Source organism: Chinchilla lanigera, unplaced genomic scaffold, assembly GCF_000276665.1.
Source record: "Chinchilla lanigera isolate Chin_1 unplaced genomic scaffold, ChiLan1.0 scaffold00028, whole genome shotgun sequence".
Taxonomy (NCBI): domain Eukaryota; kingdom Metazoa; phylum Chordata; class Mammalia; order Rodentia; family Chinchillidae; genus Chinchilla; species Chinchilla lanigera.
In genome coordinates, this window is record NW_004955429.1 from 4,584,626 (window position 1) to 4,610,396 (window position 25,771).

General features: G+C 45.7%; 1 protein-coding gene across 20 annotated transcripts in view; it reads right to left on the reverse strand.

Annotated features, from left to right (window-relative positions):
• Positions 1 to 2,703: 2,703 nt before the first annotated feature.
• Positions 2,704 to 25,771, reverse strand: part of Kiaa1217 (KIAA1217 ortholog) — a 477,384-nt gene continuing 454,316 nt past the window's right edge. For 8 of the 20 annotated variants that reach the window (XM_013515417.1, XM_013515411.1, XM_013515412.1 and 5 more), the window contains 10 exons: positions 21,330 to 21,786; positions 19,882 to 20,065; positions 16,085 to 16,248; positions 15,093 to 15,260; positions 12,142 to 12,261; positions 7,596 to 7,631; positions 7,371 to 7,448; positions 5,668 to 7,272; positions 5,050 to 5,172; positions 2,704 to 4,367 (listed from right to left, as the gene is read on the reverse strand). In XM_013515417.1, coding sequence (XP_013370871.1) covers positions 3,867 to 4,367; positions 5,050 to 5,172; positions 5,668 to 7,272; positions 7,371 to 7,448; positions 7,596 to 7,631; positions 12,142 to 12,261; positions 15,093 to 15,260; positions 16,085 to 16,248; positions 19,882 to 20,065; positions 21,330 to 21,786 — 3,436 coding nt within the window. In that variant the 3' untranslated portion in view covers positions 2,704 to 3,866. Of the gene's footprint in view, positions 4,368 to 5,034; positions 5,173 to 5,667; positions 7,273 to 7,370; positions 7,449 to 7,595; positions 7,632 to 12,141; positions 12,262 to 15,092; positions 15,261 to 16,084; positions 16,249 to 19,881; positions 20,066 to 21,329; positions 21,787 to 25,771 lie in introns of those variants that run through there. The other 12 variants (XM_013515413.1, XM_013515409.1, XM_005386920.2 and 9 more) reach the window with 10 other exon arrangements.

Here is a 25,771-nt window from a genome sequence, read left to right on the forward strand (position 1 = left end):
CAGGTCACAGGTCACAGGTCACAGGTCACAGGTCACAGTCCTCCTCCTGTACAGAAGATGCTCTGAAGACCGATTCTGTGGATTAATGATGGTTAAATGAACCCAAAAGGCCAGGTGCCTTATTTCTAAGAATATTTTTCAGCTGCAAAACAGCACTGATATTTAAAAGACCTCTCTTTTTTGGTGGTAATGCTGGGATTGAATCTAGGATCTTTGCACTGAACTACATCCCCAGCTCCTATTTATTTTTTGAAACGTGTCAGGAACTTGCTAAATTGCTCAGGCTGGGCTCAATCTGCCTGCCTCAGCCTCCTAGAGTGCTGAATTACAGACCTGTGTTACCATACCTGCCTAAAAGATGCCCCCTTGAGAGTCTGTTAGCAGCTAACACCATGCACTTCTGGTGTTAAAGTAACTGAGGTGCTGTTGTAATTTTTATTGTTAGGGTTTCTAAGTGACCTGGAGGTTTGTCAGTTTAGAGTAGCCGTGGGCCAAAACAGCCACTCTCTAATCTTGTTGGTTAGCTTTGGGAGTGTCAGTCAGGAGCGCTAAGATGAGGTTAAAAACAAAATACTTGAAGGAAGAAATTCATTACTCACAGAACCCAGAGAGGTTCAGGATGTAGTGGGGTCAGCAGGAGCCCTGGAGGCAGCAAAGAGCTCACCCAGGTGTGGAGGGAGAAGCTGAGGTGTCATGCCTTTATTACAGGGCCCAGGGGGCTTTCCCGTGGGGGGAGTGGATGGGCTGGTCTAAAGGAAATGCAGAGAAGGGGAAGCTTAACTCCAGGACTTGGTGTTGAGCAGGGATCTGCAGATCAGTGAGATGAGCAACATGTGAGCGCTGTCTTTTTTTTTTTTTGGTACCAGGAATTGAACTCAGGGCCTCATGTTTGCCAGGCAGGCGCTGTACCACTGAGCTGCATCCCCGGCCCCATGTGAGCTGTACTGCAACCAAGCACAGGAGGGAAGAGTAGATTCAGGCCTAAAACTTGGGCTCAGACGGAGCAGCTCTATCAAGGGAGTGAGGAATGGGCGCGTTCTGGTGAGCGTTGTCATAGGCAACATATGCACCACGGGATTTGCTGCCTCCAGTTTCCTGTGGAGGCTACTGCATCTCAGTGGAGGGGATGGTCTGAGTCGAGCTGTCCCTCACCTAGAGGCCATGTGTCACCTGACCATGTGAACTCTGGAAATTCTGAAGTCGAACTGAAAAAGGGAGTCAAGTTTTGCTGTTTAGCTGCTTAGACAGTTCTCACCTTGTGTCTGAACAGGAGCAGACTGGCATGAACTAGCTAGCTATGACATACTGTATTACACAGAAGAATCCTCTTAGTTGTATCTTGCATGATGTGTGATGAAAAGATACAAAGAACGTTTGTTAAAATTTATTATAGTAAAAGACACATTGCCCTCTATCCCCCTTAGAATAGTCTCCTTGCTTCAGGTGCTTTTCTCCAGTTGTTGTGCCACTTTCTGAAGCAGTTCTGGAAGTCCTCTTTCATGAGTGTCTACTGGGTGTGAGCAAAAGTACAGTGAATGCTGCTGCTGGGTGCCATCCAGTGGAGGGGTGAGTCTGTAGAAACATTTCTATGCATCCTCATCCACCGTATTCACCATGGTCTGGTACCCTGTGGCTTCTGGCTCTTCCCCAAAGTAAAGATTACCATGAAAGGGCAACATTTTAAATTGGCTCAGGAGAGTGAGGCAGCCAGAACAGCACAATTAAAGACACTCAAAAGACTTCCAGAACTGCTGCAGAAAGGGGGCAAGAGGGATGCGATAATTGTTTCTCCAAGCAAGGGGGAGTACTTTGCCTGTGCTACATAGTGAATGCAAGCCAGCCTACACAGCGAGACCTGCTCTCAAAAAAATTAAATATTCACCATACGTTTTGATCATTCTTCATATATTTTATATATAAATGTAGTGGTTGAGATTATGGGACGTGATCGAAATGTTGGAACCTTTTATACCTAAACAATTTCCTATAGCTATCTGAAACACATGACTACCATTACTACAATGAGTAGAGACATCAGAAAATACTTCTGGCAAAGGCATCCCACCTAGCTCATTATAGAGCATGGGAACATACAAGTGGGTTCTAAAGTGCAAGACTATTTGCTCTTTACATCAGACCACCAAGTTAAAATATTTTGGAGGTGAAAAATAATGACAAGCAGGTTCCTGAGATTGCGCCTGTAGTAAATTCACGATCTTGGTGTTTTCACCAACTCTCCTTCCATTCTTCTTAAACAAAAACATATGGTGTAATGTTAGTTTCCCTCCTGAGCAACAATGTACCGTAAAATTGAGAACTAGGAAAAGAAAATCCCAGGGGTAATCAAGACATTTTTATTTCCACTTTATTTGCACTGGGTAAGGAGAGAGAGAGAAAGAGAGAGAGAGAGACAGAGAGAGAGAGAGACAGAGAGAGCGCTAGCATTCTGGCTCGCTTTCTGTCAGCCAGAGCTGGAGAGGCCACAGGAAAGAGTCAGCAGGTCACAGCCAAGGTGCCACACTTGCGATTAATTTATTAGGCTCATTGTAGTCACCCCAGCACTCTCAGAAAAAGCGGTATCATCGGAGCAGATGTGTTACAGGTTTTTTATAATGCCCTCAAGCTGAAAACACTTCATCTGGTAATAGTTACATGTTGTTCTTTGACTAGGAAGTAGTTATAGTGACAAGGTACAAAAAATAATAAGCATGCAGCCCTTTATTTAGTTTGGCAAAGTCTCTGCTTATAGTTCTGTATATTACATGACGGTGTTATACAAATACATTTATTTACAAAAACACTCCAACTGTGCAAACTTGTTGCTTTTTAAAAAGGTGTGGATAGTCCCATGTCTACCCATCCCAATATATATTTTTAAAGCATGCATAAAAAGTAACTTTGGTGTGGGAAAGCTACTCTATGTGTGGTCACATACAGTATTTTTATGTCTATTTATATTTATATATTTACAAAAGTTGATCAGTTTACAGAACCGTACAGAAGTGTACATTTTAAAATCCACAATGTAGTAGTGTGGGTTACCAGGTCTCAGAAAATAAAGGAAGGGGGCTAGATATTCTGAAGAAACCAGCTAGAGAATTTCAGTATGTTAAAATTAAAAAAAAAAAAATGTAAAAAGACAAAAAAAAGCAAAGAAAACTAGCTTGCTCGGGCTAGCAAATTATTATATATACTTTTCATGGCAGTGCAATAGTTCTGATACATTGCTCCCTACATATGCCTCCCTATCGGCTTGTGTAGAAGTTCATTGGTTTATCGTCTAGCACACTACTTTCAAATGTACAATGCTATAGTATCAAAATGTTTTGGCAAAAAAGATCTTGAAAGGAACCATGAAGTTCTGACAAAAATAGAAATCTGTAATAAAGCTAAAGAACACTAAAATAAAAGGAAGTACTCTAGTATCTGTTTTACAATTTATATAGTCACACTTGTGTATTTCTCTGTTCACTTCTAGTCTCCATAATGAAAAATATTTTTATACAAAACATACTAAAATTCTGGAATCATACATGTTTTACATGCTTAATACAATCTTCTCAGCTCTCACGCACCCTTTGCGCTCACCAAACCCTCTTTTTGTAGCACATGCTGACTTCAGTTAATAGGTATTGAATCTAGACAGTAAATACTATGCAGTTACAACAGGAACAAAGTAAAAAACAAAAGTCTTACTGAGATCTATCCATCCAGTACTTAGCACATACTTTGCATTAAGCCTCAACGGTACAGTAATATTTTACATTCTCTGGTGAAAACAGTTGCAGACTGCTAAAAAAAAAAAAAAAAAAAAAAAAAAAAATTAAAAAAATTAATTCCAACTTGTGCCTAATGGGATTTAGCCTCTAAGAGGTTTCCTTGGCCGTGGATGGGGTGGCTTTGCTTGGACTTCCATTCTGCGCCTTGTAGCTGGTGAGGGCGGGAGTGTGGATGGTCCTCGAGCCCTTGGCGCCCTGGCTCGGGGCGGTGGGCGAGGCAGGGGAGGGCGGGGAGGGCGAGGCGGAGGCTGAGGCAGGAGGGGCGGCCCGGCCATTGGGAGTCTGCGGTGAGAAGAGGTGGGGACTCTTCCCGGTGTGAGTGGGGCTCTGAAACTTTAAGGAGCCATTAGAGACAGAAGGGATGTGGGAGGCGGAGTGTGCGGGTCGTCCTGTTTGGGGGCTGAGAGGGTTAGAAGCAACCGATGGTTTAGCAGCAGGTGGATTAGGGAGGTTAGAGCTGTCACCACTAGAAGAGGGCAGAGAACTGCTTTTCCCAGAGCTGGGAGAAAGGGCTGGGATCTTAGAAGCAGGGAAGGAGGGGGAAGTAGGCTTACAATCCCCACCAGCTTTCTTAGCACTTCCATTAGCCTGCGAACAGAGATGGCGGGAGACAGTTCGTCAGAAAGCTGGTAACACAGCGACCCTCAGGGCTTGGCAACACAGCCCCTCTGAGAATCGTTCAGCAAAATCACAACCCACCGTTCAAGGCCTGAGCTACATCCTGTGCTTCTCTGGATCTGGTGGAGACCCCCCACTAGCGCATGGCAGGATACTGAGCCCAGACAGAAAGGGAGAATGCACGTCCGTCACTGCAGTGACCACGCTGAGTGCCAGGGGGGCCACGGTGGGGATGAGGACCAGCCGGGCTGGACGTGCGTGTGCGAGGGCGCCTGAGTGTGCTCCTAAGGCGACACAGTCAACACCGTATTGGTGACTTTAAGGGCGGGTCAACAACCAGCTGGTTTTTCTCTTTCCCAAAGTGTTCTGATGTGGCACTATATTCACCAAAAAAATTCCACCAGTCCGGCACGGTTAAAATTTACAGTTAAAATTTGGAGTCCTAAAGTAATGATGTGTTATTGCATGCATGCAAGAGCGTGGAGAAAAGTGACAAAGGTATTTTAGACTTTCTTCATGCCCCCAGATCCAGGGTGTCTATGTAAACCATATCTGACAAGAAAACACAGTATCTGGTATAAACTAAGTCAAGAGATTTGCGCTTCTTAACTGCAAGAATGTCCATCCAAAAGTGGGTTTAAGGTAAAACTACCTGACGGTACTGGCGGGGATCCTGCAGTTTGGACTGCTTGCTGGGTTTGTCCAGGCTGCCGGGTCGGCTCTTGGAACTCATAGGAACAGGCATCCGGCTTGTCTGTGGGGTTGCACTGGAGCCCTGCGGGAAGAATCAGCGAGAACGGGGAGAGAAAGAGAGGCACGTGAGTGGATTACGGCCAAGGCTGCCCCACGGCGCGCAGAGAAGGTCAAGGTGAGAAGCCAGAGCCCTGCATGCAGGACAGATTGAGACACCAGCTGGGGTTAATCAGAAGAATCACACAGAATGAACCGCTCACTACTGATCCAACAGATTTTAATGTATCAGAGCAATCGTTTCAACAGCAAATGGCCGGCCCACCGTCCTCACGTTTACCCAGCACCGATCAGCAACAGAGGTAAAAACAGAATCAATTAGCGGTTAGACGCCTAGTTGTTGTTTGTAAGGTGAGGGAGAGAGGGGAAAAGGATATCATGGTGCAAAGACAAACTACACGAGCCACCTGAAAGGAAGCAATTAAATCACAAGACACCTTCTGCTAACAGTGATTATGGCAGATTTTTAAGAAAGCAGCTGGGGGAGGGGTCTTTTCATTTTTCCACCAGACCAAGATACCTTACGTGAAGCTGCAGATACTGACGTGGGGGGCTCTACGGCAGGGGGGGCTTCATCCAGAACTAGCAAGTTTCGGGGAGAGGCCTCGTGGGCCGTGTGGGGTGAGCTTGCGACAGAAGCTCTGTCGGAAGAACACGCGGTTTCCCCTAGGGCTTTGGGACTCATCTCACTGATCGTGTTTTCGAGCTGTTTAATGGTCTGCTCGAGGCTGTCCAGCGTTCGGTAGGTATTTTTTCTAATCTCGTCAGTTCTTGAGATCTGACATGTGCTCTCTAGACTGGGCGGCTCTGGCCTCCTGGCTAGATTTCTCAAGGTGTCCTCGGGCTGTGACCTGGTGATTTCGAAGCGCTTGGCTTCCCTGTGCTGTTTCAGAGCGCCGTCCTCTTCCTCCTCTTCGTACACCACCACCTGCAGGGTCTTCTTCCCCGTTTTGGTTCCTGTGCGAATCGCCTGAGTGAGAGCGGCGAGTTGCTTCTTGGGGAACTTGAATTTAAACTTTTTCTTGGGGCTTTCAAATTGGTCATCGGCCATGTCACACTTGCTGTCTGCGTTAGGAGAGTCTGCGGGGCTGGACGTGCTCTGGTCGCTTTTATTCGCTTCCTGTCTTCCTGGGGTCTTGGTCTCTGTGGACAGGAGGTACGGCTGGAATTTCGTCCCCTCCTGCTGTCCCACACGATGGATGCCAGAGGCAACCTGCTGAGGAGACTTCCGGGAAGTGTTACTCTGGACTACTGGGTCTCCGTTTTCCTCCTCTTCCTCCTCCTCTATCTTTTCCTCTGTCATCATTCTCTCTAGCTCCTCATCACATTCCTCAAAGATGGTCGAAAGTCTCTTATAGGCAGACCGGATGTCCATGGGTTCCTCAAAAATGATGATGACTGGTTTCTTGTCCAGACACACAACAGGCTCTTCAGTTTCAGCCCCTTGCTGCTGCAGAGTCGTCTCTCTTTTGGCATTGATGTTCACAGTCTGTACCTCCTGTCCCTTTTGGCTCACTATATCATGGACCTCGCCACTGGATAGAACCTGGACAGCGGTTTTGGTGATCATAAAGGCAATGTTGTCGGCGGTGGCTGCGTTTTCTTCAGTGGGAGAACTTGGGGTGGACTCTCCATTCTCATGGGGAATTACACTCGCATGCCTTGTCCCTTTGGGTCTCAGCACAACTTGGCCGAAGTCTGTCATGAGCACTTCCGGATCTGCCATTTTGACGTCATGGACACTCGATTCTGTGGATCTCACAGGGGAAAGAATGTGACTCTTGTCTGTACTTTCTTGTCCTTGCTCACCCGTGTCTTTTGTCTTTCCGTAAGTCACCTTTGGACAGTCAGTGTCAGGTAGAGGGTGCTGCAGGCCTGGGTCTTTAGGCCCTTTGTTTATGTCATCTTCTAATGAATTCGTGCCAGTGAAATTGAAAATGACCTTAGGCACATTTTTCTGGCAATAGTTTCTACTGCCCCTGAATAAACTTTTATTGGCTGAGGAACTTTCCTTCATTAAGTTGTCAGGTTTACATTCTGATGTTCTTGATGCATCAGGAACGCTATTCTCCAGTCCTGTTTCCCACTTAGGAGGGTCACTAGGTCTTTGAACCCCTGTGGGAACCTGAGAGGGGAACCACACACATCAATCAGAAATGAGCCTGGCCAGGACACTAATTAAGCTGCACGGTATCGGCTGGAACACAGGTCTGGCGCACTCACCTTCTGAGCTTCCACTGGGGGGCCATTTTCATATTCAACATCAGATTTTCGAACATCTTCAGGGAAAAATTCCAAATTCTGGTAGAATAGTGTAGGACACGTTACTCCACAAAACCACATCCCCCCAAAGTGGACTACAACTAAATTGTTCCTTTAATTACATTTCCAGACACGCTGCCAAGCACAACTGCTACATGCCAAACCAAAACCTATAGCTCTGTTTACCTGGGCTTGTTCTGTTCTCCAACTTCCAACAATGCCCTGTGTTTGCACAAGATGAAAATCTCAATTAGCAAAGTATTTCACGTATTTCAGGTTTTGTGGAGGAGCAGTTGAAAGGACAAAGGGATCAGGGCCAGGGAGATAGCGGCACAGCGCCTGCCTGGCAAGCACAAGGTCTTGAGTTCGATTCTCAGTACCAAAATAAATAAATAAATAAAGGGACCAATCAACAGCTGATTGTGAGCTTACCAAAATCTACAAAGACAAGAACTACAGCAAGCACAATGCTCGGGGCAAGCAGAATGTTTCACTTCTAATCCAGACCTGCCTCACTGCTAAGTAACTTTAGGCAATCCCTTATTTCTATTTCCCTTCTCTGTGCCACAGTTTCCTGGCCCATGAACTGAGGGAGGAGACCATGTCTGCTTCTTTTACCTAGTTGTTTCAGTCCTGTCCCCCAACTTGGATACTAGAAATAGAACCCAGAGATTTATGCATACAAGGCAAACACTCTCCCACTGAGCTGCATCCCCTGCCCTTTTAACTTTGAGACGGTCTTGCCAAGTTGCCCAGCCTGGTCTCAAACCTCAAGAGGAGCTGGAATTATAGATCTCTGTCACCAAATCTGACCAATTTCTGCTTCATTTATGAAATCTGTCCTAGAAAAACTGCTGTACTGGTTTGGTGTGGTCATTTGGGATGGGAAAAAAAAAAAAACAAACCATGACTTTTCCCTGGTGAAGTGACAGATTAAAAATATCCCTGCGGTTTATACTACAAGTATCAAAGTGTCAAAATAATCTCCAAATGAATAATAACCAAGATGATCAGATTCAAATTTATGGTGCTGCTGCTGCCCCGGTATGTAGTCAGACACCACTCAATGCTGTGTGAGGGGGCGCATTCTGAGGAATGCACCACAGGTGATTCTGTCATGGTGCAGATGGTGTAAAGTGTTCTTACAGGAACTGAGAGGGTATGGTTCAATCACTCATTGTGGCCTCTCGGTGCAATTAAGGGACGGAGTAAACATGCCACATATGAAGCTGCTGCTGGCCTAAGCTTATTTTTTTTAATAAGTAGAAGAGATACACTCTAAACCACTGACATAAACCAAATACACAAAACAGTGCCATAGCTGTTTATCCTGATCCAGTATTGTACACTGTCCGTAACTGTATTGCAGCAGGTTTGTTTCCATCACCCTCACTAAAAGCATGTGAACAATGCCTTGTGCTAGGACCTCAGGATGGCTGTGGGACAGGAGGGATGGAGGGCTTTTCAGCTCTGTTCTCATTTCCTTGGGATCACCATGGCATACAGGTCCACTGTTGACCAAAATGTCATTATGTGGTGGTGTGTGCGCAACTGTCATCTAAACACAGTGTGTATATTTAAAGGTCAGGTGGGGACTATGACATCATGATGCAGCCTTTTTTCTTCTTTCTTTTGTGGTGCTGGAGATGGAACCCAGAGCCCCACCCATGCTATGCAGATGTTCTACCACTGTGCCACTTTCCCAACCCCCAATTCAGCTTTTATTTTCTGCATTTTACAATGCAGCTTCCATTGTCTGTATTTCACAGTGCAGAGCAAAGTTACACTTCTGAGGGTCTCCCCAAAATTCAGAAGCGAAGGACCCAACCATGAGGATGCAGGTACTGAGTGCTGTCTAGGAAGCCCGGCCTTTCCATCCTGGGCATGAGCACCTGAGGCCTTGCATAACCCAACACTAGCACTTCCAAGGCACTACTGCCCTTTCTTCTTGCTGCAGAAGCCCAAGAAGAAATGATGATTGTAACGGGGTGGAACACAGTTCCACTGAAGGCGATTTTGTTAAAGCTATAACAACATAACAAAGCATATTACCCCTGGCTGAGCCAAAGTCAGCCCAGAGCAGTCCTCCTTTCCTGGTTAAAAATGGAAAGAATGTTCACACACATTCACGGACAACACACAAACAACAAAGTTGGTATTAATCACATGGAAATAGTCACAAGGTACAAAGTACATTAGTTACCAAATAATTCCTGTTTAATTTCTGTTTGTCTCCCATGAAGTCGCCAAACAAGGGTAGCGAACCAGGTGTTGCATTTGAACCACCTAATTTTCTTGGGGGGTCTTAAATTTAGATACGACAACTATCAGATCAAGTCCAAGGTTTTACGGAAAAAAGTAAATGAGCTTCCAGCCCAAAGTTTCAGCTTACAAAGGGAGTTAGCATATTATATTACGGCAGGAGTGAGAATTTACTCTCTGAATCAAAGAAGGGATTGGGCTGTGATCTCACAAGAACACAGACCTGGCTGGTGTCCTGCTGTCTGCATTTACTCAGAGTTAGGGCAGGCATCTGTTCTGGCTAATCTGGGCCTGTGCTGTATCCATGGTTGAATATTTCCAGTGTCACTGCAATATGTGTTTTTTAATACTGATTTGGTACCGAGGGTACTCTAATAAAAAATCACTAAGTAGAAGATCTCACATGTAGTTTTCACACAAACTATTAATTTTGTCACTGGATTAGAAAAAGGAATAAATGTATCAAAGCATGTGCATGAAGGAACTGCATCCAGAAGAACTTGATCACAATCGTCCTATAAATGCCCAATGACTAAAAAAAATGCCCAATGATTCCTTAGTCTTTGATAGTTAAGACTCTGCCTGAAAGGTAATTAAACCTCTTTCATACCTGTTTTGAGAGCCCCAAATCTGGATTACTTAGGCAACTGGAGAACCACACTCAGTATGCACATGGACAATAACCCAAAATTAGAGATATAGTACAGGAAAATTACATAAAGGTAAAGTACAAGTCTGGAGGCTTCCTTATGATAAGAGAAAAAAAATTTAAGAAAGCATGTGATTTACAAAAGGGTAAATGAACTGCCTAGGTAGAGCTTAATGACAAAAATCAGACAACTAGTCTACTACTTCTTGTTATGAAGTGGATCTCTCCACTGGGTAGACGGTGATTAGGCAGAGTAAGCTCCTGCAGTTAAACCCAGGACTGGGCACTGCTGCTTTTCCAATGGATCCTTGATTGCGGGACCAGAAATCTCAATGCAACCTTCTAGGCAATAAGAAAATTTCAATGATGAAACAATGATTGCCCCCAGGGAGGTGTTCGAGAAGCTTCAAGTTCACTGTTAATGTTTTAGACAGAAATGGTCACATGGGCCCAAGTACACTAAGCTGGGACTCCCATGAATTAGTTTTAATAAGGCCACAAAGGAAAATTCCATATGCAGGAAAAGTCATATGTTCCCAATGTGATTTCATGGGTTTAGTTCAAATAAGTAGGTTTTCGTCCTAAGAGAGATTTACCAGGAATAATCTAATAATCTCCCCTGGTACAAAATCAGATCTTCTACTTTGTTTTTTAGTTTGAAACTGAGTGTTACTAAGTCATTGAGTTTCCCAGGCTGGCCTTGAACTTGCAATCCTTCTGCCTCAGCCTCCCAGAGTGCTGGGATTGCGGGCTGTGCCACCATGCCCAAGGGAAAACTCCCTCCTATTGTTGGCTGTTTCACATGTCTGTAACGTGGCAGTCGTGATTCACACAGGGCTCTTTGATGCCCACGAGCCTGACAGGAGCTGGTGTCCTGAAGTTTGGGTTAGATTAGTCCTCCCACATCATGATACGGCATCCACCTCACTGAACTGTCTGACTCATGGCCCACAGAACCCAATTAGAGTATCTACTGGGCTATACTGACGCTAATGTATGCCTCTAAGGGCAAGTAGTGACCCTGAATTCTGAAACATAAGTTCTTACTAGGACTTGAGTTGGTACAGCTTTTACCCTAGAAGTTATATCGAATCTTAATTAAAATAAGATGACTTGGAATCCCCAAATTATAAATGGTCTAGATTCCACTTAAAATTGCAGCTCTCACAGGCAGACCAAATCCTTTCCCTAAAGTACTTAGGCCATAACAGCCATAGATATATTTTAGCACCAAAATAATACTGAGCTTGCTATCTTAGAAGATACACTTTAAAAAGTGGTAATACTTTGCAAAAATTCTGTTTGGCATCCCTAGATGTAGCTGCAAATACATGCTTATGTGGTTCCACCGTTCTACCCTCGTAGCTATGTGTTGATGGGTATTTTCTGTTGTGAACGTCTTCCCTGAATCTGAGGTTTTTACCTATTTTTAACATCAATTTTTTGTTTATTTTCTAGAACACATGTTAACAACAGAGAAACGTTTCTGTAGTTGACCACTATTTTTTGTTATGTTTTTTAAAACTGTTGTAGAAAACCTTGGAAGGGAACTATTCCTTAGTTTTGGAAGATACTGTCTAGTTTTTCCGTGCACTATTGTGTGCCAGGAACACAGCTGTTATGCTAGAAACCTGAGCCAGGTATCTCTGATCTTCACCTAAACCTATGGCTCTATTAGTTTAAAAAAAAAAAAAAAAAAGGAGAGAGTGGGAAAAAGAGAGAGGAAATGAAGGTCAAGCGCAAGAGGGCCATGTTAGTATCAGAGCAAGGAGGGCAGGGCTGTCTGACCATGTGGCAAACATGTAATTGCCACGTCGTTACCTTCTTCTCCTTGGGTAGGGCTGTGACGCCTGGCCTAGGGTCTTTAACGTGACTGTCAGCCCGGGACTGTTCGGCATGACTGTTTGAATTTACATCCATAAAGGAACACTTCTGGAATGCCTAAGGAATTAAAATATGGAGGTTAACAGGGATCCAAGTGTACAAGGAGAAAAGAGGAAACACAGGAATCCAGAGGTGTGGGGATCCCCAGCCCTGGTGCTGCAGGGAAGCTCACCTCAGGGAGATAGCACCCGAGATCCTGCGCCTTGCTGGGCCTCAAGTTTGCAGAGGGGGCTGGGGGCAGAGGCCAGGGAAAGACTTCCTAACCAGGATGAGGTGGCAGAGCCCTAAAGGGGACGCCCTCAGGCTGGGGTGCGGCTTGCGGGGAGAGCACTTGCTTAGCAGGTGTGAGGTCCTGAGTTCAATTCCCAGCACACACACAAAAAGAGAAGGAACACTCTTCTATCCCATGAACATGATTTGAATTTATTCGATAGAGCTCCTGGCTTGACCTTTTCATAATGTTGAACATGCAAGTGAATTAAAACAAAGAGATACCTTTCTTTTTCCTTCATCTTTTACTAGCTTTGCTGAAATTATAGAAAAACAAAACAACAAAAAAACCCTCACAAGACATTTTAACCCTTTAAACCCTAAAACTATTCCTTAGCAAAGCCACTCTCTGAAACAGTGACAGGCCCTCCCATGCTCTGGGGCTGGCTTACAGTACAGTGATGCCCCAGGGGCCCGGGAGCCACCTGAGCTAAACAGATTTGCCTCCAGAAGCCAACTGTGGTGACTGTGAGGGCCCATAGTGGGCTTGTGTGACGCTGAGTCAGGCGGGTCAGTTCTCAGACAAAGATAGAATCTGTATGGCCAAAAGAGACAACGGGTGTCCCAGCTCCAGAAACCACAGTCATGGCCAAAGGAGAGATAAGGACTCCGGGACCCAACTTCATGAACATTTGTGGCTCTCAACAATTCCCCTTCTTTAAAAAGTACTGTTACCCACGCCCCACTCAGAGAAGAGGTAAATCAGAATGCCTGGGGGGTAGGATATTTCGTTTTACAAGTGCCTTCCTAATAATGTGAATCATCTTAAATCACTGCTTAGTGCTTTTTTAAAATGTCAAGTGTTATCACTGGGAATTTCACTCTGTCTGTTCTGTTCTGGCTGCACCTTCACTCCCTGCTGCCTCCCGGGAAGCCAGTCCTGCTGTGCTTCGGTTGTGCTTCGCTCATCTTGGACGTGCTGAGGTCATGTGCCATTTGCTTTGGGCTGTGAAGGTCTGGATTTTGCAACCTGTGTTTTTTTCCCAATGTCCAGTGACAAGACCATATGAAGCTGTTCCATAACTAGTCTTAGAGGAGGCTGCAGTCTCCTTATCCTGCCTGGGACCTAACCCCCGAGAGTGCACAGGCAAAGAAACCCTCACAGCCGTGGGCCCTTGGCCAGCTTTCTGGTTCAGCAGCTTGGGTCTTCATCCCAGTGGGAGGGTTTCGCTGAGTTAGGGTTAGAGCTCTTGATTCACCACTGTTACATTGGTACCAATCACAGGGGAAGCGATTGGACACTCTACTTTTTATGAGGTATTCAGCAAAGACAAAGACTTCAGGGGCTGGGGATTTAGCTCAGCGGCAAAGTGCCTGCCTGGCAAGCGCAATGTCATGAGTTCGGTTCCTGGTACCGGAGAAAACCTCCCCCCCAAAAAAGACAAAGACTTCAGCACAGGAAAACCTCACCAAGTGATGGGCTGGAAGTGAGCACTCATAGCAAATGTGTGACTTCTCTTAGAGAGCTAAACTGGAGGATTCACAGATCTGCAGGTTCCTAACATTAGAAAGCTATGGTTCCTATGAATGAGTCTCTGATCAGTCTTGAAAGCTGTGAACAGACTGATTGGTGGAGGGAAGGTCCCAGGCCAGTCTGTGAGTTTTAGGGAAGCGTGAAAGGCTGCCTGTGCATGACCACACAATCAGCAGCCCCATCTTCTCTGGAAAATCCAGGCAGCTCAATTTTGGTAACTATTTCCATGGAAACCAGAGTAGAACAACTGCCTTGAAAATAACATGGTTTGAAATTTCTCCCTACTCCAAATGAAATTTGAAAATTAACAGGCTTGCACAAAACCACTGGTACAGTGGTGCTATTACAACATGCTCCGAGGCCCCAAGGAGGTTGTGGTCTGACTACCTGATTGACAGAAGCAGCGTATAATAAACATGAGTTAACCAAAGCACACGTGTCTGTAATTAGACAAGTTCTCCGAGCACACGCTTCTAGGGCAGAGTCACATCCGTGGTCAGAACAGGGGATCCGTTTTACCTACAGTGACTGTATCGTATCCTTAATCCTATGAGTCAACTATGTCTAATACTTAAAAAGTAAAGACCTAAAGTAGTAAAGTATCATTTCTCCAATAGGCCAAGGAAAACGGGAAACAAAGTCATTGAACTCTTCAGAACCTCTGACAAGATGACATCAAACAGGAAGCCGTATGAGCTACAGGGGGCCAGTCCCTGGCCCTGAGTCACAATTCAGGATCAGTCCATTAAAGGGTAAAGCCACAGCACAGGAACCCACACAAGTGTGCTTCGGTCAGTCCTTATTAAGACAGACAACGCTGTCTTTCTAATCACTGTCCGAATCACTTTTGAGATGAAGCAGAGTTTTAAGTCTAGAAGGAAGGAAAGTAAATCCTAGCAGCCAGAGCTAGGGAGGTGTGCGGCTGATGTTTCCAGATAGTGAAACATCTATCTGGGCTGTGCAGTGAAATGGTCCTTCCTCACACATGTCTTACACGGGGACTGTGGTTCAGTGTCACCTTGGAAAAATGGAGGGGATGGCCAGAGGCGTAGCTGATGCAACCCCTGCTGGCCCTCAGCTGTAGCAGCTCTGAGAGCTACGGTGAGAAGGCAGGGGGCCAGCAGCGGTCACCTGGTCCACGTACCTGGAGCTCTGCCATGATTTTGTCTCCTTCTTCTTCCTCTTCCTCATCCCCCTTTGAGGAAGAGGTAATGACAGGTGGTGGGGCAGGGGTCCAGGCTGCAGCGGGCTCCTCCAAAGGGCATTTTGTGGCTCGACTCTGTGGGCTTGGTCCTGCATCTTCACCACTTGCCTGTGGGGATTTAAGTCATAAACACTGGCTTAACAGCTCTCAGGGGCAGGGGAAAGGGGGCAGGTCACGCAGCCCCCACAGTCTGCTCTAGTGGCTCCCTGCTCTTTATGTCTAGCTGAGAAGCTATTTTATTCCCTTGCATTTAGCTCAAATAGCTGTTTGAGTAAGTTGTTATTTTGGTGAACGGACAAGAAGAATTTTAATAAAACTGTAATTCCTCAATGTTTACTATCTTCAAGAAAGACCTTCCCCCCATTTCTTTGAAACTTAATTTTGTTTGTTTGTTTGTTTTTTGAAACAGGGTTTGCTATGCAGCCCAGGCTGGCCTCAACTCATGGCAATCCTCCTGTCTCAGCCTCCGAAGTGCTGGGATTACAGGTGTGTACTACCACGCCTGGCTCTGAAAATTATATCTTAATAGAAGACGAAACTTAGCAAGTTACGTGCAAGGTGTGGTTCATTTAACATCTTTCTATGTAAATTCCTACAATGACGTCAGCTAATCTCAATTACGTTTGTAAGATTAGTCTTTCTTTTGCTTCCCCTCTCACCCCCGTCTCCATCTTGTGACACCCTGCTGGGGAAGTAGCTAGTGGCTGGCATTTCACACTGTCACAGCTGGAAGTCAGGCCAGGATAAAACTCAAGGTGCTGAGCTACGTCTCCAACCCTGGTTGACAGTTCTCTAGCACTTCCTAGAGATCTAGTTTATTAGAGTCTGCTTCTCTGCCTCACTGCTTTTCACATTCAAACAAAGAGAAGAATCCTGTGTAAGGGTATCGTCTGCACCCAGGAGCTGCCTGAACAGGACTCAAGCCCTCAGACCTTAGAGGTGGCGCTCTCCTTCCTGCCGGTGTAGACCACGTCGCCCGACCTCGTGGTGGTGAGTCCCGATCCAGGCAGGTAGCTCCACCGAGGGGGTGGTGGCGGGGGAGGAGGTGACTTTCCCCCCAGCTTGTCCAAGTCCTGTTCTGAATTTGGAGAGTCTTCTGGAAAACAATGTGTTCAGACGTGGTTTCTTTTCAAGATAATAGCCACAAAGTCCAGTGAATGGCCTTAAACATGATGCAAATGGACTTGAACCACGGTTAAGATGTAGACCCTGAAGACTATCTGCATTTACAACCCAGAAAGACCCTGCACAAGTCACTCAATCAATTTTTACCTCAATTACGTGAATATCCTTTCCACGGGGAAGTTCTGAAAACTAAATGACTTATACACAGCCTTTGGTCATTAGCAATGCTACGAACAGTATTAGCTATTATTATTAAACAAATTTTTCATTACAAAAAGCTGAGGATCACTCAGAAAAATGTAAAATTTCCTGAGTATCTCAGAAACTAAAGACAAATCCGGAACTCTCTGCATGGCCTCCAAGTCTTGATCCTTTCAGTCCAAAGAAGCAGCTCTATCAAGAAGGATTCATGCAGGGGAATGTTAGAGTAATCTAACATTCAGAGTAATACAGCTAAGGGAGTAATGTTAGAGCAATCTGGCTGAGGGAGCTAGAGAGGATATAGGAATAAATGACACAGCCAGAGAGGAAGCGGAGTTTTGGGGCGGTGAGTGGGGAGTGGGCATCACAGCACTGTGGTTGGAAAAGAATTTTCCAGCAAGAGGAGCAGTGATCAGAGAATTGTCAGTTAGTCTTAACACTACAGGCAGGAGATGCAAGTGGTTCCTCAGTTTCCCCAGCAGGTAGGAAAAGCCACTCCTTACTCAAAAGTCACCTCGATGGCCTCATTTGTGCTCTTTATCCGCTTTTGACTGAAAGGCTCACAAAAGCAGTAGAACTTGCACTTCAGGATCTGGAGCTCTGCCCCTCCTCTCTAGGGACGTGGCCTGGCTTTCTAGGAGTGTGCTTTTCTTTGCTGGGAAACTGAGATGGAGTTGTGTCAAGGAAACGCTTGGATTTCTATTTAGACCTGGATAAAGCATCAGCACCCAAAGCAGGCCAGTCTCACGCCTGAGGGTGCTGGCTACTCAGTGGCAGCTCTTGAAGGGGCCACATCCTGAGTTGAGTGTTCCTCTAGGGATTTCCATAGCTGACCAGCCCAGGAGGGGATGGTCCTGTCCTATCCTGTCCTGTCTTCTCCTCCCCTCCCGTCCTCTCTCCTCCCCTCCGCTCCACTCTGCGATAACAGAGCCCTTCACAACCAGGCTTTGGCCAACCTTCTTCAAGCCCTCCCCACTTCCCCAGCCTTGGTCACTGAGCCCAATTTTAGCAAAGACTCCTGCTATTAAGTTCAGCCACAGTCTCCATCTTGTTACCTCTGCCCTATTGCAAGGGCCTGGAATAAAGCTTTCTCGTTCTTTTAACCACATGTCCAGTGAATGATTTTCCTTTCACAATGGCTGAGATCGCAGTCTCTAAATTTTTCCACTGATTTTTTGATCGCTATACATCCTATTTAAGTGATCACATACTTAATACCAGAAGAAATACAAACGGTGTCTAAACCCTCTCCTGTAGAATTTTACCTCATTAATAAACAAATCCATAAAGTAATAACATCCATGGCAAATCGATGAAAACGGCAGAAACCAATGTTTCTAGGTAATGGACGATGCCTTTATATTTCTGCTGACATGTACGGCAGGAGACTGTTTCTGAGAAGAAGTCAGAGCACGCAGTGGAGAAGAAGAAGAAGAGGAGGATGCGAGGAGAGAGGGGATGAGGATGGGAGGAAGGAAAAAAGCAGAATTTTAACTGAGCAAACATACTGTTAGGAGTGATTTTTAAAGTTCAGCCAAAAATGTTTTCAATCTGAAAGAGGAACAAGTGAAGCGCAACAAAAATGTAATACGTGATAATTCCATTGTACCAGCGTGACAAGGAACAGTTGTGAGAGCTGCACTGAAGGACAATATGGCAAAATTAAGAACAGGGACAGAATTATGCAGGACAGAAGTGCAATGAAGCAGGTTGCTTTATCCACCAGGAATCCCAGGGCTGGGGTGGCGACTGGGAGGAAGAACCATCCTCCCCAGCCCACTTTCTACCCAGGCAGGCTCTCCAGCTGTTCAGGGGTCTTGACAGGCTCCCCACCCCAGGTGGGGAAGGGGGCCGACCTCTGGACGCAGACTGAGACCGTGGAGCTCTAGGGGTGAAATGAATGGGAGCGCGGGAGCAGCCGCACCAGGGGACACATCAAATCCTAGCACTACTCCTTGACTTGTAAGCAAAGGCGGCAACTCCTGCTCACACGAACTTCAGTTGCTGAGCGTGGCACTGCAGCAATACGAGGCTGCAAGTAAAATAACACGGTTTTAAGTTTGGAGTAAAACACGTGGTTTGTCAGTGGTGGGAGATTTAACAGTTTGAGTTCTGCGCAAGTTACACTTCGTGACGGGGCTACATTCTGAGAAATGAGTCCTCAGGCGACGGCTGATGCGTGAACATCGAGTGCGCTTGCGCAGACTGAACCTACACAAACTAAAACGGTCACATCGTTGGGCCATGAACTCTCACGAGGCCAGCAGCCTGATGTGGTCCACTGTTGGCCAAAATGTCGATACAGGGCCCACCACACTATGTGGTGTTATTATCAACGTACTGATGTTTACATTTCGGTAGCTGAGTTAGCCGCTTGCAATTTGGTTGCAACTAGAATCATGGAAAGAATTAAGTTCGTGAACCGAGGCACAACTGTATATTCTAAGAATTTTGCTTTAAAGATTGCACTTTAAAAAGTGCTCTCCTATCCCCTGCGGAACTCATGAAACCTGGCATTTTCTTTCCTATTTCAAATGCAGGCCCCAGCTTCTCCAAGCTGATGCTATGATGTATTATTGCCCATTTAGGAAATGCAGAAGCTGGGAATTTACATTTTCCTTTACTGGACACTTCTGGTTGGTGTCAGGATGTTCCCTCAAAGCCTCATGCAGTCATAGGTGGGTTTTTTTCGGAGGTGGATGAATCTAGACTGTGTGTGTGTGTGTGTGTGTGTATGTGTGTGTTGTCTTTTTGAGACAGGGTCTTTCTATGCAGTGCAGTTCAGGCTGGCCTTGAGCTCACTTTGTAGCTAGGCTGGTCTTGAATTTGCAACAATCCTCCTGTGTTTGCGACCACGCCCAGCTAGACTGTGATTGATTCATGGTGCAGTGCTAGGAGTAAGGGTGCTGGGATTAACGGTGGGTGATTATTAAATCAGCCCACTGATTGGTTTGGCACCACCCTAATCCCCAGTAGCCTGGATACCACGTAAGGGACGGAAACAGGCTTATCTTGCCCTTTGCTTGCTTGCTTTTGCGGTCTTCTGCTGCCATGGACTGTTTCTCTTCTCTGATGCCTGTCTGCCATTCACCCTGCTTTGGAGCCAATTATGGACTGAAACCTCTATACATTATGAGCTAAATAAATCTTTCCTCTCTTAACTTGTAGGTGTTAGGTATTTAGTCTCTACAATGAGAAAAGTTACTAAGACATGGACATTGTCCTACTATCTCTGCTGTGGTGACAGCTCAAGAGTAGAGAGGGCCTAGGGAGCACCCAAGGATTCTCTCTTAAGCAGTGGGTCACTAGTCCCACTGTCCAGCTCCAATGTGCACGTGCCCCCACAGACTGAAGACAGTTGTCCCGCCTTGCTCCCAAGGCACCTACTCTGGCCTGAACTCACCTGACAGCTCTGACTTGTCCACTGCGGTGTCCCCCTTTGGTGGTGGACCCGAGGTGGGCGGCATCTCCAGGTTTGGGATCGACTTCATGATGTTGGCCTGAGCTTCTTCCAGAAGCTTCTCAAACTCCTTCCCATTATAGTGCTCCAGATTTTGCCTTTTCTCTTCCCATTTTCTTTCTGCTTTCTGAAAGAAAATGGCAAGCAAAGAAAGTTTAAAAACCAGAGGGAAAAGATAGCTTACTTCAGAGATTTCACATCACAGAGGAAAGGAAGTGTAGAACAGCGCAAGTGTTGGTAAAATAATGCCCTCGTTTCTACCCGTGGGGACCCGTACACACAAAAGACAGGTCCCAGCTACCAGCCCTTCTGCCGTCTGCCACAAAAAGCTGCACTGGCTGTGATTTCATCCCAGGCAACATTCATCCACAGAGAAGCAAGCTCAGAAACCCCAATCCCTTCCTTAAATCACTGAGCACTCGCCATATGCTTCTCCAACACTAAGTAACAAAGACACAGATGATGCTTTCAAAGGTGTGTCATCCACTACCAAAGTTTTGTTTTCAAAACTGAATTTTCATTAAAGAGGTGTTCAAACAAATGAATAAAAACCAAACACACACTAACAACAAAAACAACAACAAAAATCTTATGTCCCGATTATACCACACAGTGCTCCATGACTGTGTTGTAATGCATCAGTTAAAAATACACTAAATGAATAACATCCTCTGTCTTGGTTCTACTTCCTTCTAAGAATCTCTATACGACCATCTGGGTCACATTTTCTTAGTTATAAAGCGGGAGGGAGAGTATGTAGGTGACTTGTAAGCGTCTTCAAGTTTTATGATCAAGATACATTAGAATATGTTAAATTAAAATTAAAATTGCATTAAAATCAAAAGTACCTCTACTTATTTCAAAAGGCCATCCCGCTAACATTCCTCCACCCCAGAATGCCCCAATACCCTTCTTTGCACACTCGCTTCTCCTATCTTCCAAGACTAGTGGCAAACCCGCCCCAGGTCCGCCTCAGCATACCAGAAGCTTCAGCCAGCAGCACCCGCTGGCTCAGCATACTCCAATGGCCCCACTTCTCCCTAAGTTCATATTCAACGAAATCAGCCACGGTGGGAGTATTTACACCATGGAAACTGGCAAATGCCGCAAATTAGAGCTTTCTCCGAGAGAGCCCGTTGTTAAATACTTCTCTGCACACAGGCGACTCATCTTATTACGGTTTAGGTATGACCCTCCTCAAGCCAGATGACCTTTCCCTTCTGTTCCCTTAACCCGCTGAATCCCATTTCTAGTTCTAAAAATCTATCCTTGATAAAAACTTCTTTAATCCACATAGCATTCAAATATATTATCTCTCCATCCAGACCGTAAACTCGTTGAGGGAAAAGGTTAGGTTTATGGAGTTTGGAGAAATGGAACTAGGACTCTACCTCAATGGACACGGCCCTGTTCTTGGCACTCACACTGTGGATTTCCTCAATGAACAAACTCTGCATGGCGGAACCATTCATGGGTGCCTGAGGGGACTGCAGGGTGGAGGCTGACTGCATCGCAGGGGTTACTTCCTGGGCGACCCCTGGAGGACTGGCTGTGTGTGCCCCCGTCACCCCAGGCACATTCTGGGCGGGGTTCAGCAGGGCTGAGGAGTGCTGGGAGGGCTGGATGACCACAGGAGAGCTCTGTGCATGGTGAACCATCATGCCGGACAGGGCCACCACTTCCGATTTCACGTCTCCGGGGACTCCGGGGCCATGGAGGGGCTGGCTGGAGGCATGGGCCGCCTCCTCCTGATTCTTCAGGACTTCTGCAGCTGTGGCCTTTTCCATAGCAACATACTGCGCGGCTTGGGCTGCATCTGTGCCCTTCAGGAGCCCGTCGGTGACATGTCTAGGAGAAAACACACACAGCAGCATTAACCGCTGACACGCATCATTTCATTTGATTGTTCTGGTGCACTCCACGAATGTCATGCAGCCCAAAGCCAGCTGCGATGAAGACAGTCAAAAGCCCAGAGCAGTAGCTCAGGGTTGAGGGTTTCTCTAGCAACTTGCTAAGGTCCTGCCGGGTCCCCTCATCCTCTCTGCAGCTGCTGTCCCAGGCCTTTCCCGGGAGATGGACACTCCTCCCCCACTAACACTGCGGCGCTCAGACTGGTGCTGCCCATCGCTGTGTGGGGGGGTGACAGGAGCGAACTGTGTGACATACAAGACTCTGACTCTTTCGCCTGACCCTGGCCTGTACCAGCCTCAGATACACTCACTTCTTACAGAGCTTCCTACAGCCTCCTACCTGCTCTCGCTGACGGACTGCCCGGGGTGAGTGAGTAGCATGGCCCACATCTGAGACCTTCTGCCTGCTCTTCTTGTAGCCTAACCTGCTGCTCTCCTGCATCCCCAGGTCTTTCTGCCAGGATAACTGTGGCTCTATACCTATCCATGTGCCCCGTCCTCATCTTCCTCTGATTCCCTAAGTCATGTCGTGCAGTCTATTCACCTCCACTCTGGCTGGAGTGGAGAAGCCTGGCCCTGGAGTTGGACATGCCTGTGTTTAAGTGCCAGTTCTATCAGCATGTGGGGAAATCACCTTTTTAGAGCCTCACATACTTTTCTGTAAAATATAAAGAGGATGATAATGACAGCGATAACCGCATTCCTTGGGGGCTATTGTTAGAATTAATATTGTAAAGTCAAACATAGTATTTGACCCATAATTTTTGGTTAGTTGCATCTTCTCTTCTTATAAAAAGGCTCCATTTCTCCTCTGATTTGAAAAGCTTCTAGCATGTTACCTCTGATTTGAAAACGATGTTTCATTCTATGACTCTCCTCTGCTACTCAATTGTTTCTTTTGCTGTTTAATTTACCTACCACAGCCTCTTAAGTCCCCAAATATTCTCAAAGTTTTGTTCTCTCCCAGCTCTAGCACTTTACCATGCCATGACCATCTCTTCCACTTTCAGTAATCATCTCCGTGAAGGCGAGTTCCAATTCTAAGTCCTTCCTTTCTTCTTTTCCTTCCTGCCTTTCTCTTTTCCTCCAGGTCAGGGCGGAGACACTTCTAACTCTGTCTTCAATGTCCGCCCTACTCTAAGCTCCTGCTGGCAGCTCTGTTTGGGTGTCTTCCCAACACCTCGGATGCAGCATGGGCCACACACTGTGGCATCTTTCCTGGCTTCTCAGTCTGCTCTGAGCTGCGACTGTTTCTCACCTGTTCTACCTGCTATGTCCTGGGATAAGGACAGCAGCATGTCCTCAGGAACATGAGGATTCCTACCTTCCCGTTGTGCTAAACACAAAATACAAAGATAATTATAAACAGACTTGTGATGGATAGCCCACGGCAGTGAAAATTTCTTCTATTTTTATTTTAAAAGTTACTTAGCTGGTTTTATGCTTCAGTCTCACCACTGAGTATTTATGAGACAAAAATTTCCCATAATATGCAAAACACATAATCTGGTTTTTTAATCGCATCCACTGGAGTTGAGATGAGTACTAAGCTCCCATCACTTTACGCTGGCTGTAAAAACATCTTTCAACTGTTTTTCAGGGGGAAAGAAAAAGAATAGACAATGCTTTCTGCTGGCCCCTATGTTCACTTAATAATGCTGACTGGCTTTCAGGTTTGTGAGTGTGCTACACTCTTGGGTGACAGCTTAATGAGGAATTATTTTAATAAACTTTTGCCTTCTTAGGAGAAAAAGTTAATTGAGGCTGTTTAAAATGAAAGACTTTATTAGAAAATTTAATGCAAATAAAATCCATTCCCCTGCACAGATGTAAATTGTGCAGCAGGAGGCATTTTTGGTTTGAATTCAGAGTTCATCTGGCACCCTGTCACTTACACAGGTCACTGTATAAGTTGCCCCGGAGAATTATCTCAAAGGGAAAGAACAAAAAACAAAATAACAAAAACAAAGACATAAACAAAACACATAAAAACGATACAGAATTTTAAAACAAGGTGATAGGAAACTAACAATGGTTGTTGTATTACATATTGTTATTGTCAAAGTGGTTATTCAGATAAGCAAATCTAGGTATGTAAGACTGATCAAACAATTAAACATTAACTGTTCCTTGTAATAAACCACTAGAACTCACTAGTATAATTGCCTTAGCTATCTTGTGTATACAACATAGTTTTTCCCTTCCTTCTTTCTTTCTTTTCTTTTCCCTCATCCCAGTTGTTCTTTCCTTTTGAGCAGTTTCTTTCTCTCAAATGGCCTCTTTCCAGGTTAGAAAAATCTAACTTGCTTCTTATAATTGATACATCACCTTAATGTTATCTGAACCTTTAATATATCTCTCTTATAAATCTGGTTATATTGGGGCTGGGGATTTAGCTCAGCGGCAAAAGCGCCTGCCTGGCAAGCGCAAGGTCGTGAGTTCGGTTTCCGGTACCGGAGAAAAACAAAACAAAACAAAAAAATCTGGTTATAGTTGGTGATTAAAATTCTCAGGAGGAAGTTTCTTGCCTGTTACTTCTGTGTGGGATTTACTCAGAAATCTGGGCCCAAATGGTAACTTCCCCACACTTTTCTAGTCCTATTAAAAATAGAAACAAAAACAAAAACACAGAACAGATCCCCACTAAAACCTCAGGGGCTGCCACTGTTGGGAAGTAGTTTATTCTCAGTTCCCAGGTGTGAGAGTAAGTTTTATACAGGAGGGGGTCTCACTGGTCTGGTAGACTATGCTATCCATAATACTCAGCCCTGGGGTGGGGCAGCACACAGAGAACCCCCCCCCCCATTTTACTGCCTGACTGTGAGATAAGACACCATTGTCACTCTAGAGTCAGACTATTTGCTCCCATCCCAGCCCACCTGACATGCAGGGACCTTTCCCAACCTCAGATTCCACCTACAGATGACGGAAATAACAGTTCCCAGACTAAACAAGTTACATGCATGTAAGTAGCTCAGTGCAGTACCTAATGCATAGAAAGTGCTCTTAAGTGTAAGTTATTTTTACTATTACTCTGGGAAGAAAGAGATCTAAGTGCAACCGAAAGAGTGCATACGGCAGAAGGGGAGGGCATTTACAAAGGTGCTCGTGACAGCTCAAATCCTGAGTACTTAGATGTCAGCATTATTTATTTCCTTCCTTCCTTCCTTCCCTCCCTCTCTCCCTCCCTTCTCTCTCTCTCTCTCTGTCTCTCTCTCGATGCTGATGACGGAGCCCAGGGCCAAGTCCTTGCAAGGCAGTTGCTCTACCGCTGAGCTACACCCCTGGCCCTTGTAAGCACCTCTTCAGTCATGGTAGAGTTCCGGAACTTTCTTTTCCACAAAAGTCATGGATGGGCCAGAGACTTCTCTGAGTCTTTCCTCCACAGTGACCCTCTGGGATAAGCAGGTCTACTCTCAGTGAGGAAACTAGCCCAGACCACTCAAGAGAGAGATTTAATTCTCCTTTCTAAGTGGCACCAATAAACTCTCAGGGACCCTTTGAGTCGGTGATTGAAGGAAGATTTGTTTATTTCTACACACTTTATTCTAACTGAACATCTATGCCTCCAAGGTAAAGCAGGCTAGCAAGCTATTTTACCTGATTCTTCAACTTCATTCAATATTTCCCCAAAACCCACCACTTTCAAATGACTGTTTAAAAATGTTTACGGTGTCTACTAATTTTATTTTTACACGAAGCTTAATTTTTTGCTGTGATTCTGGGGATGGAGTCCAGGGTTTCCTGCATGCTAGGCAAGCGTGGCACGACTGAGCTGCACCGTGCACGTCTGTGCAGAAGAACTGCAGCCTCCTACCCGACTGCAACACAAGTTCAGGGCTAGAGGAGTCACAGAAGATGGCACATGTCACAGAGAAGAAGAAACTGCCTTGGGGGTGGTGACAGGATTCAAGGGCACCAGC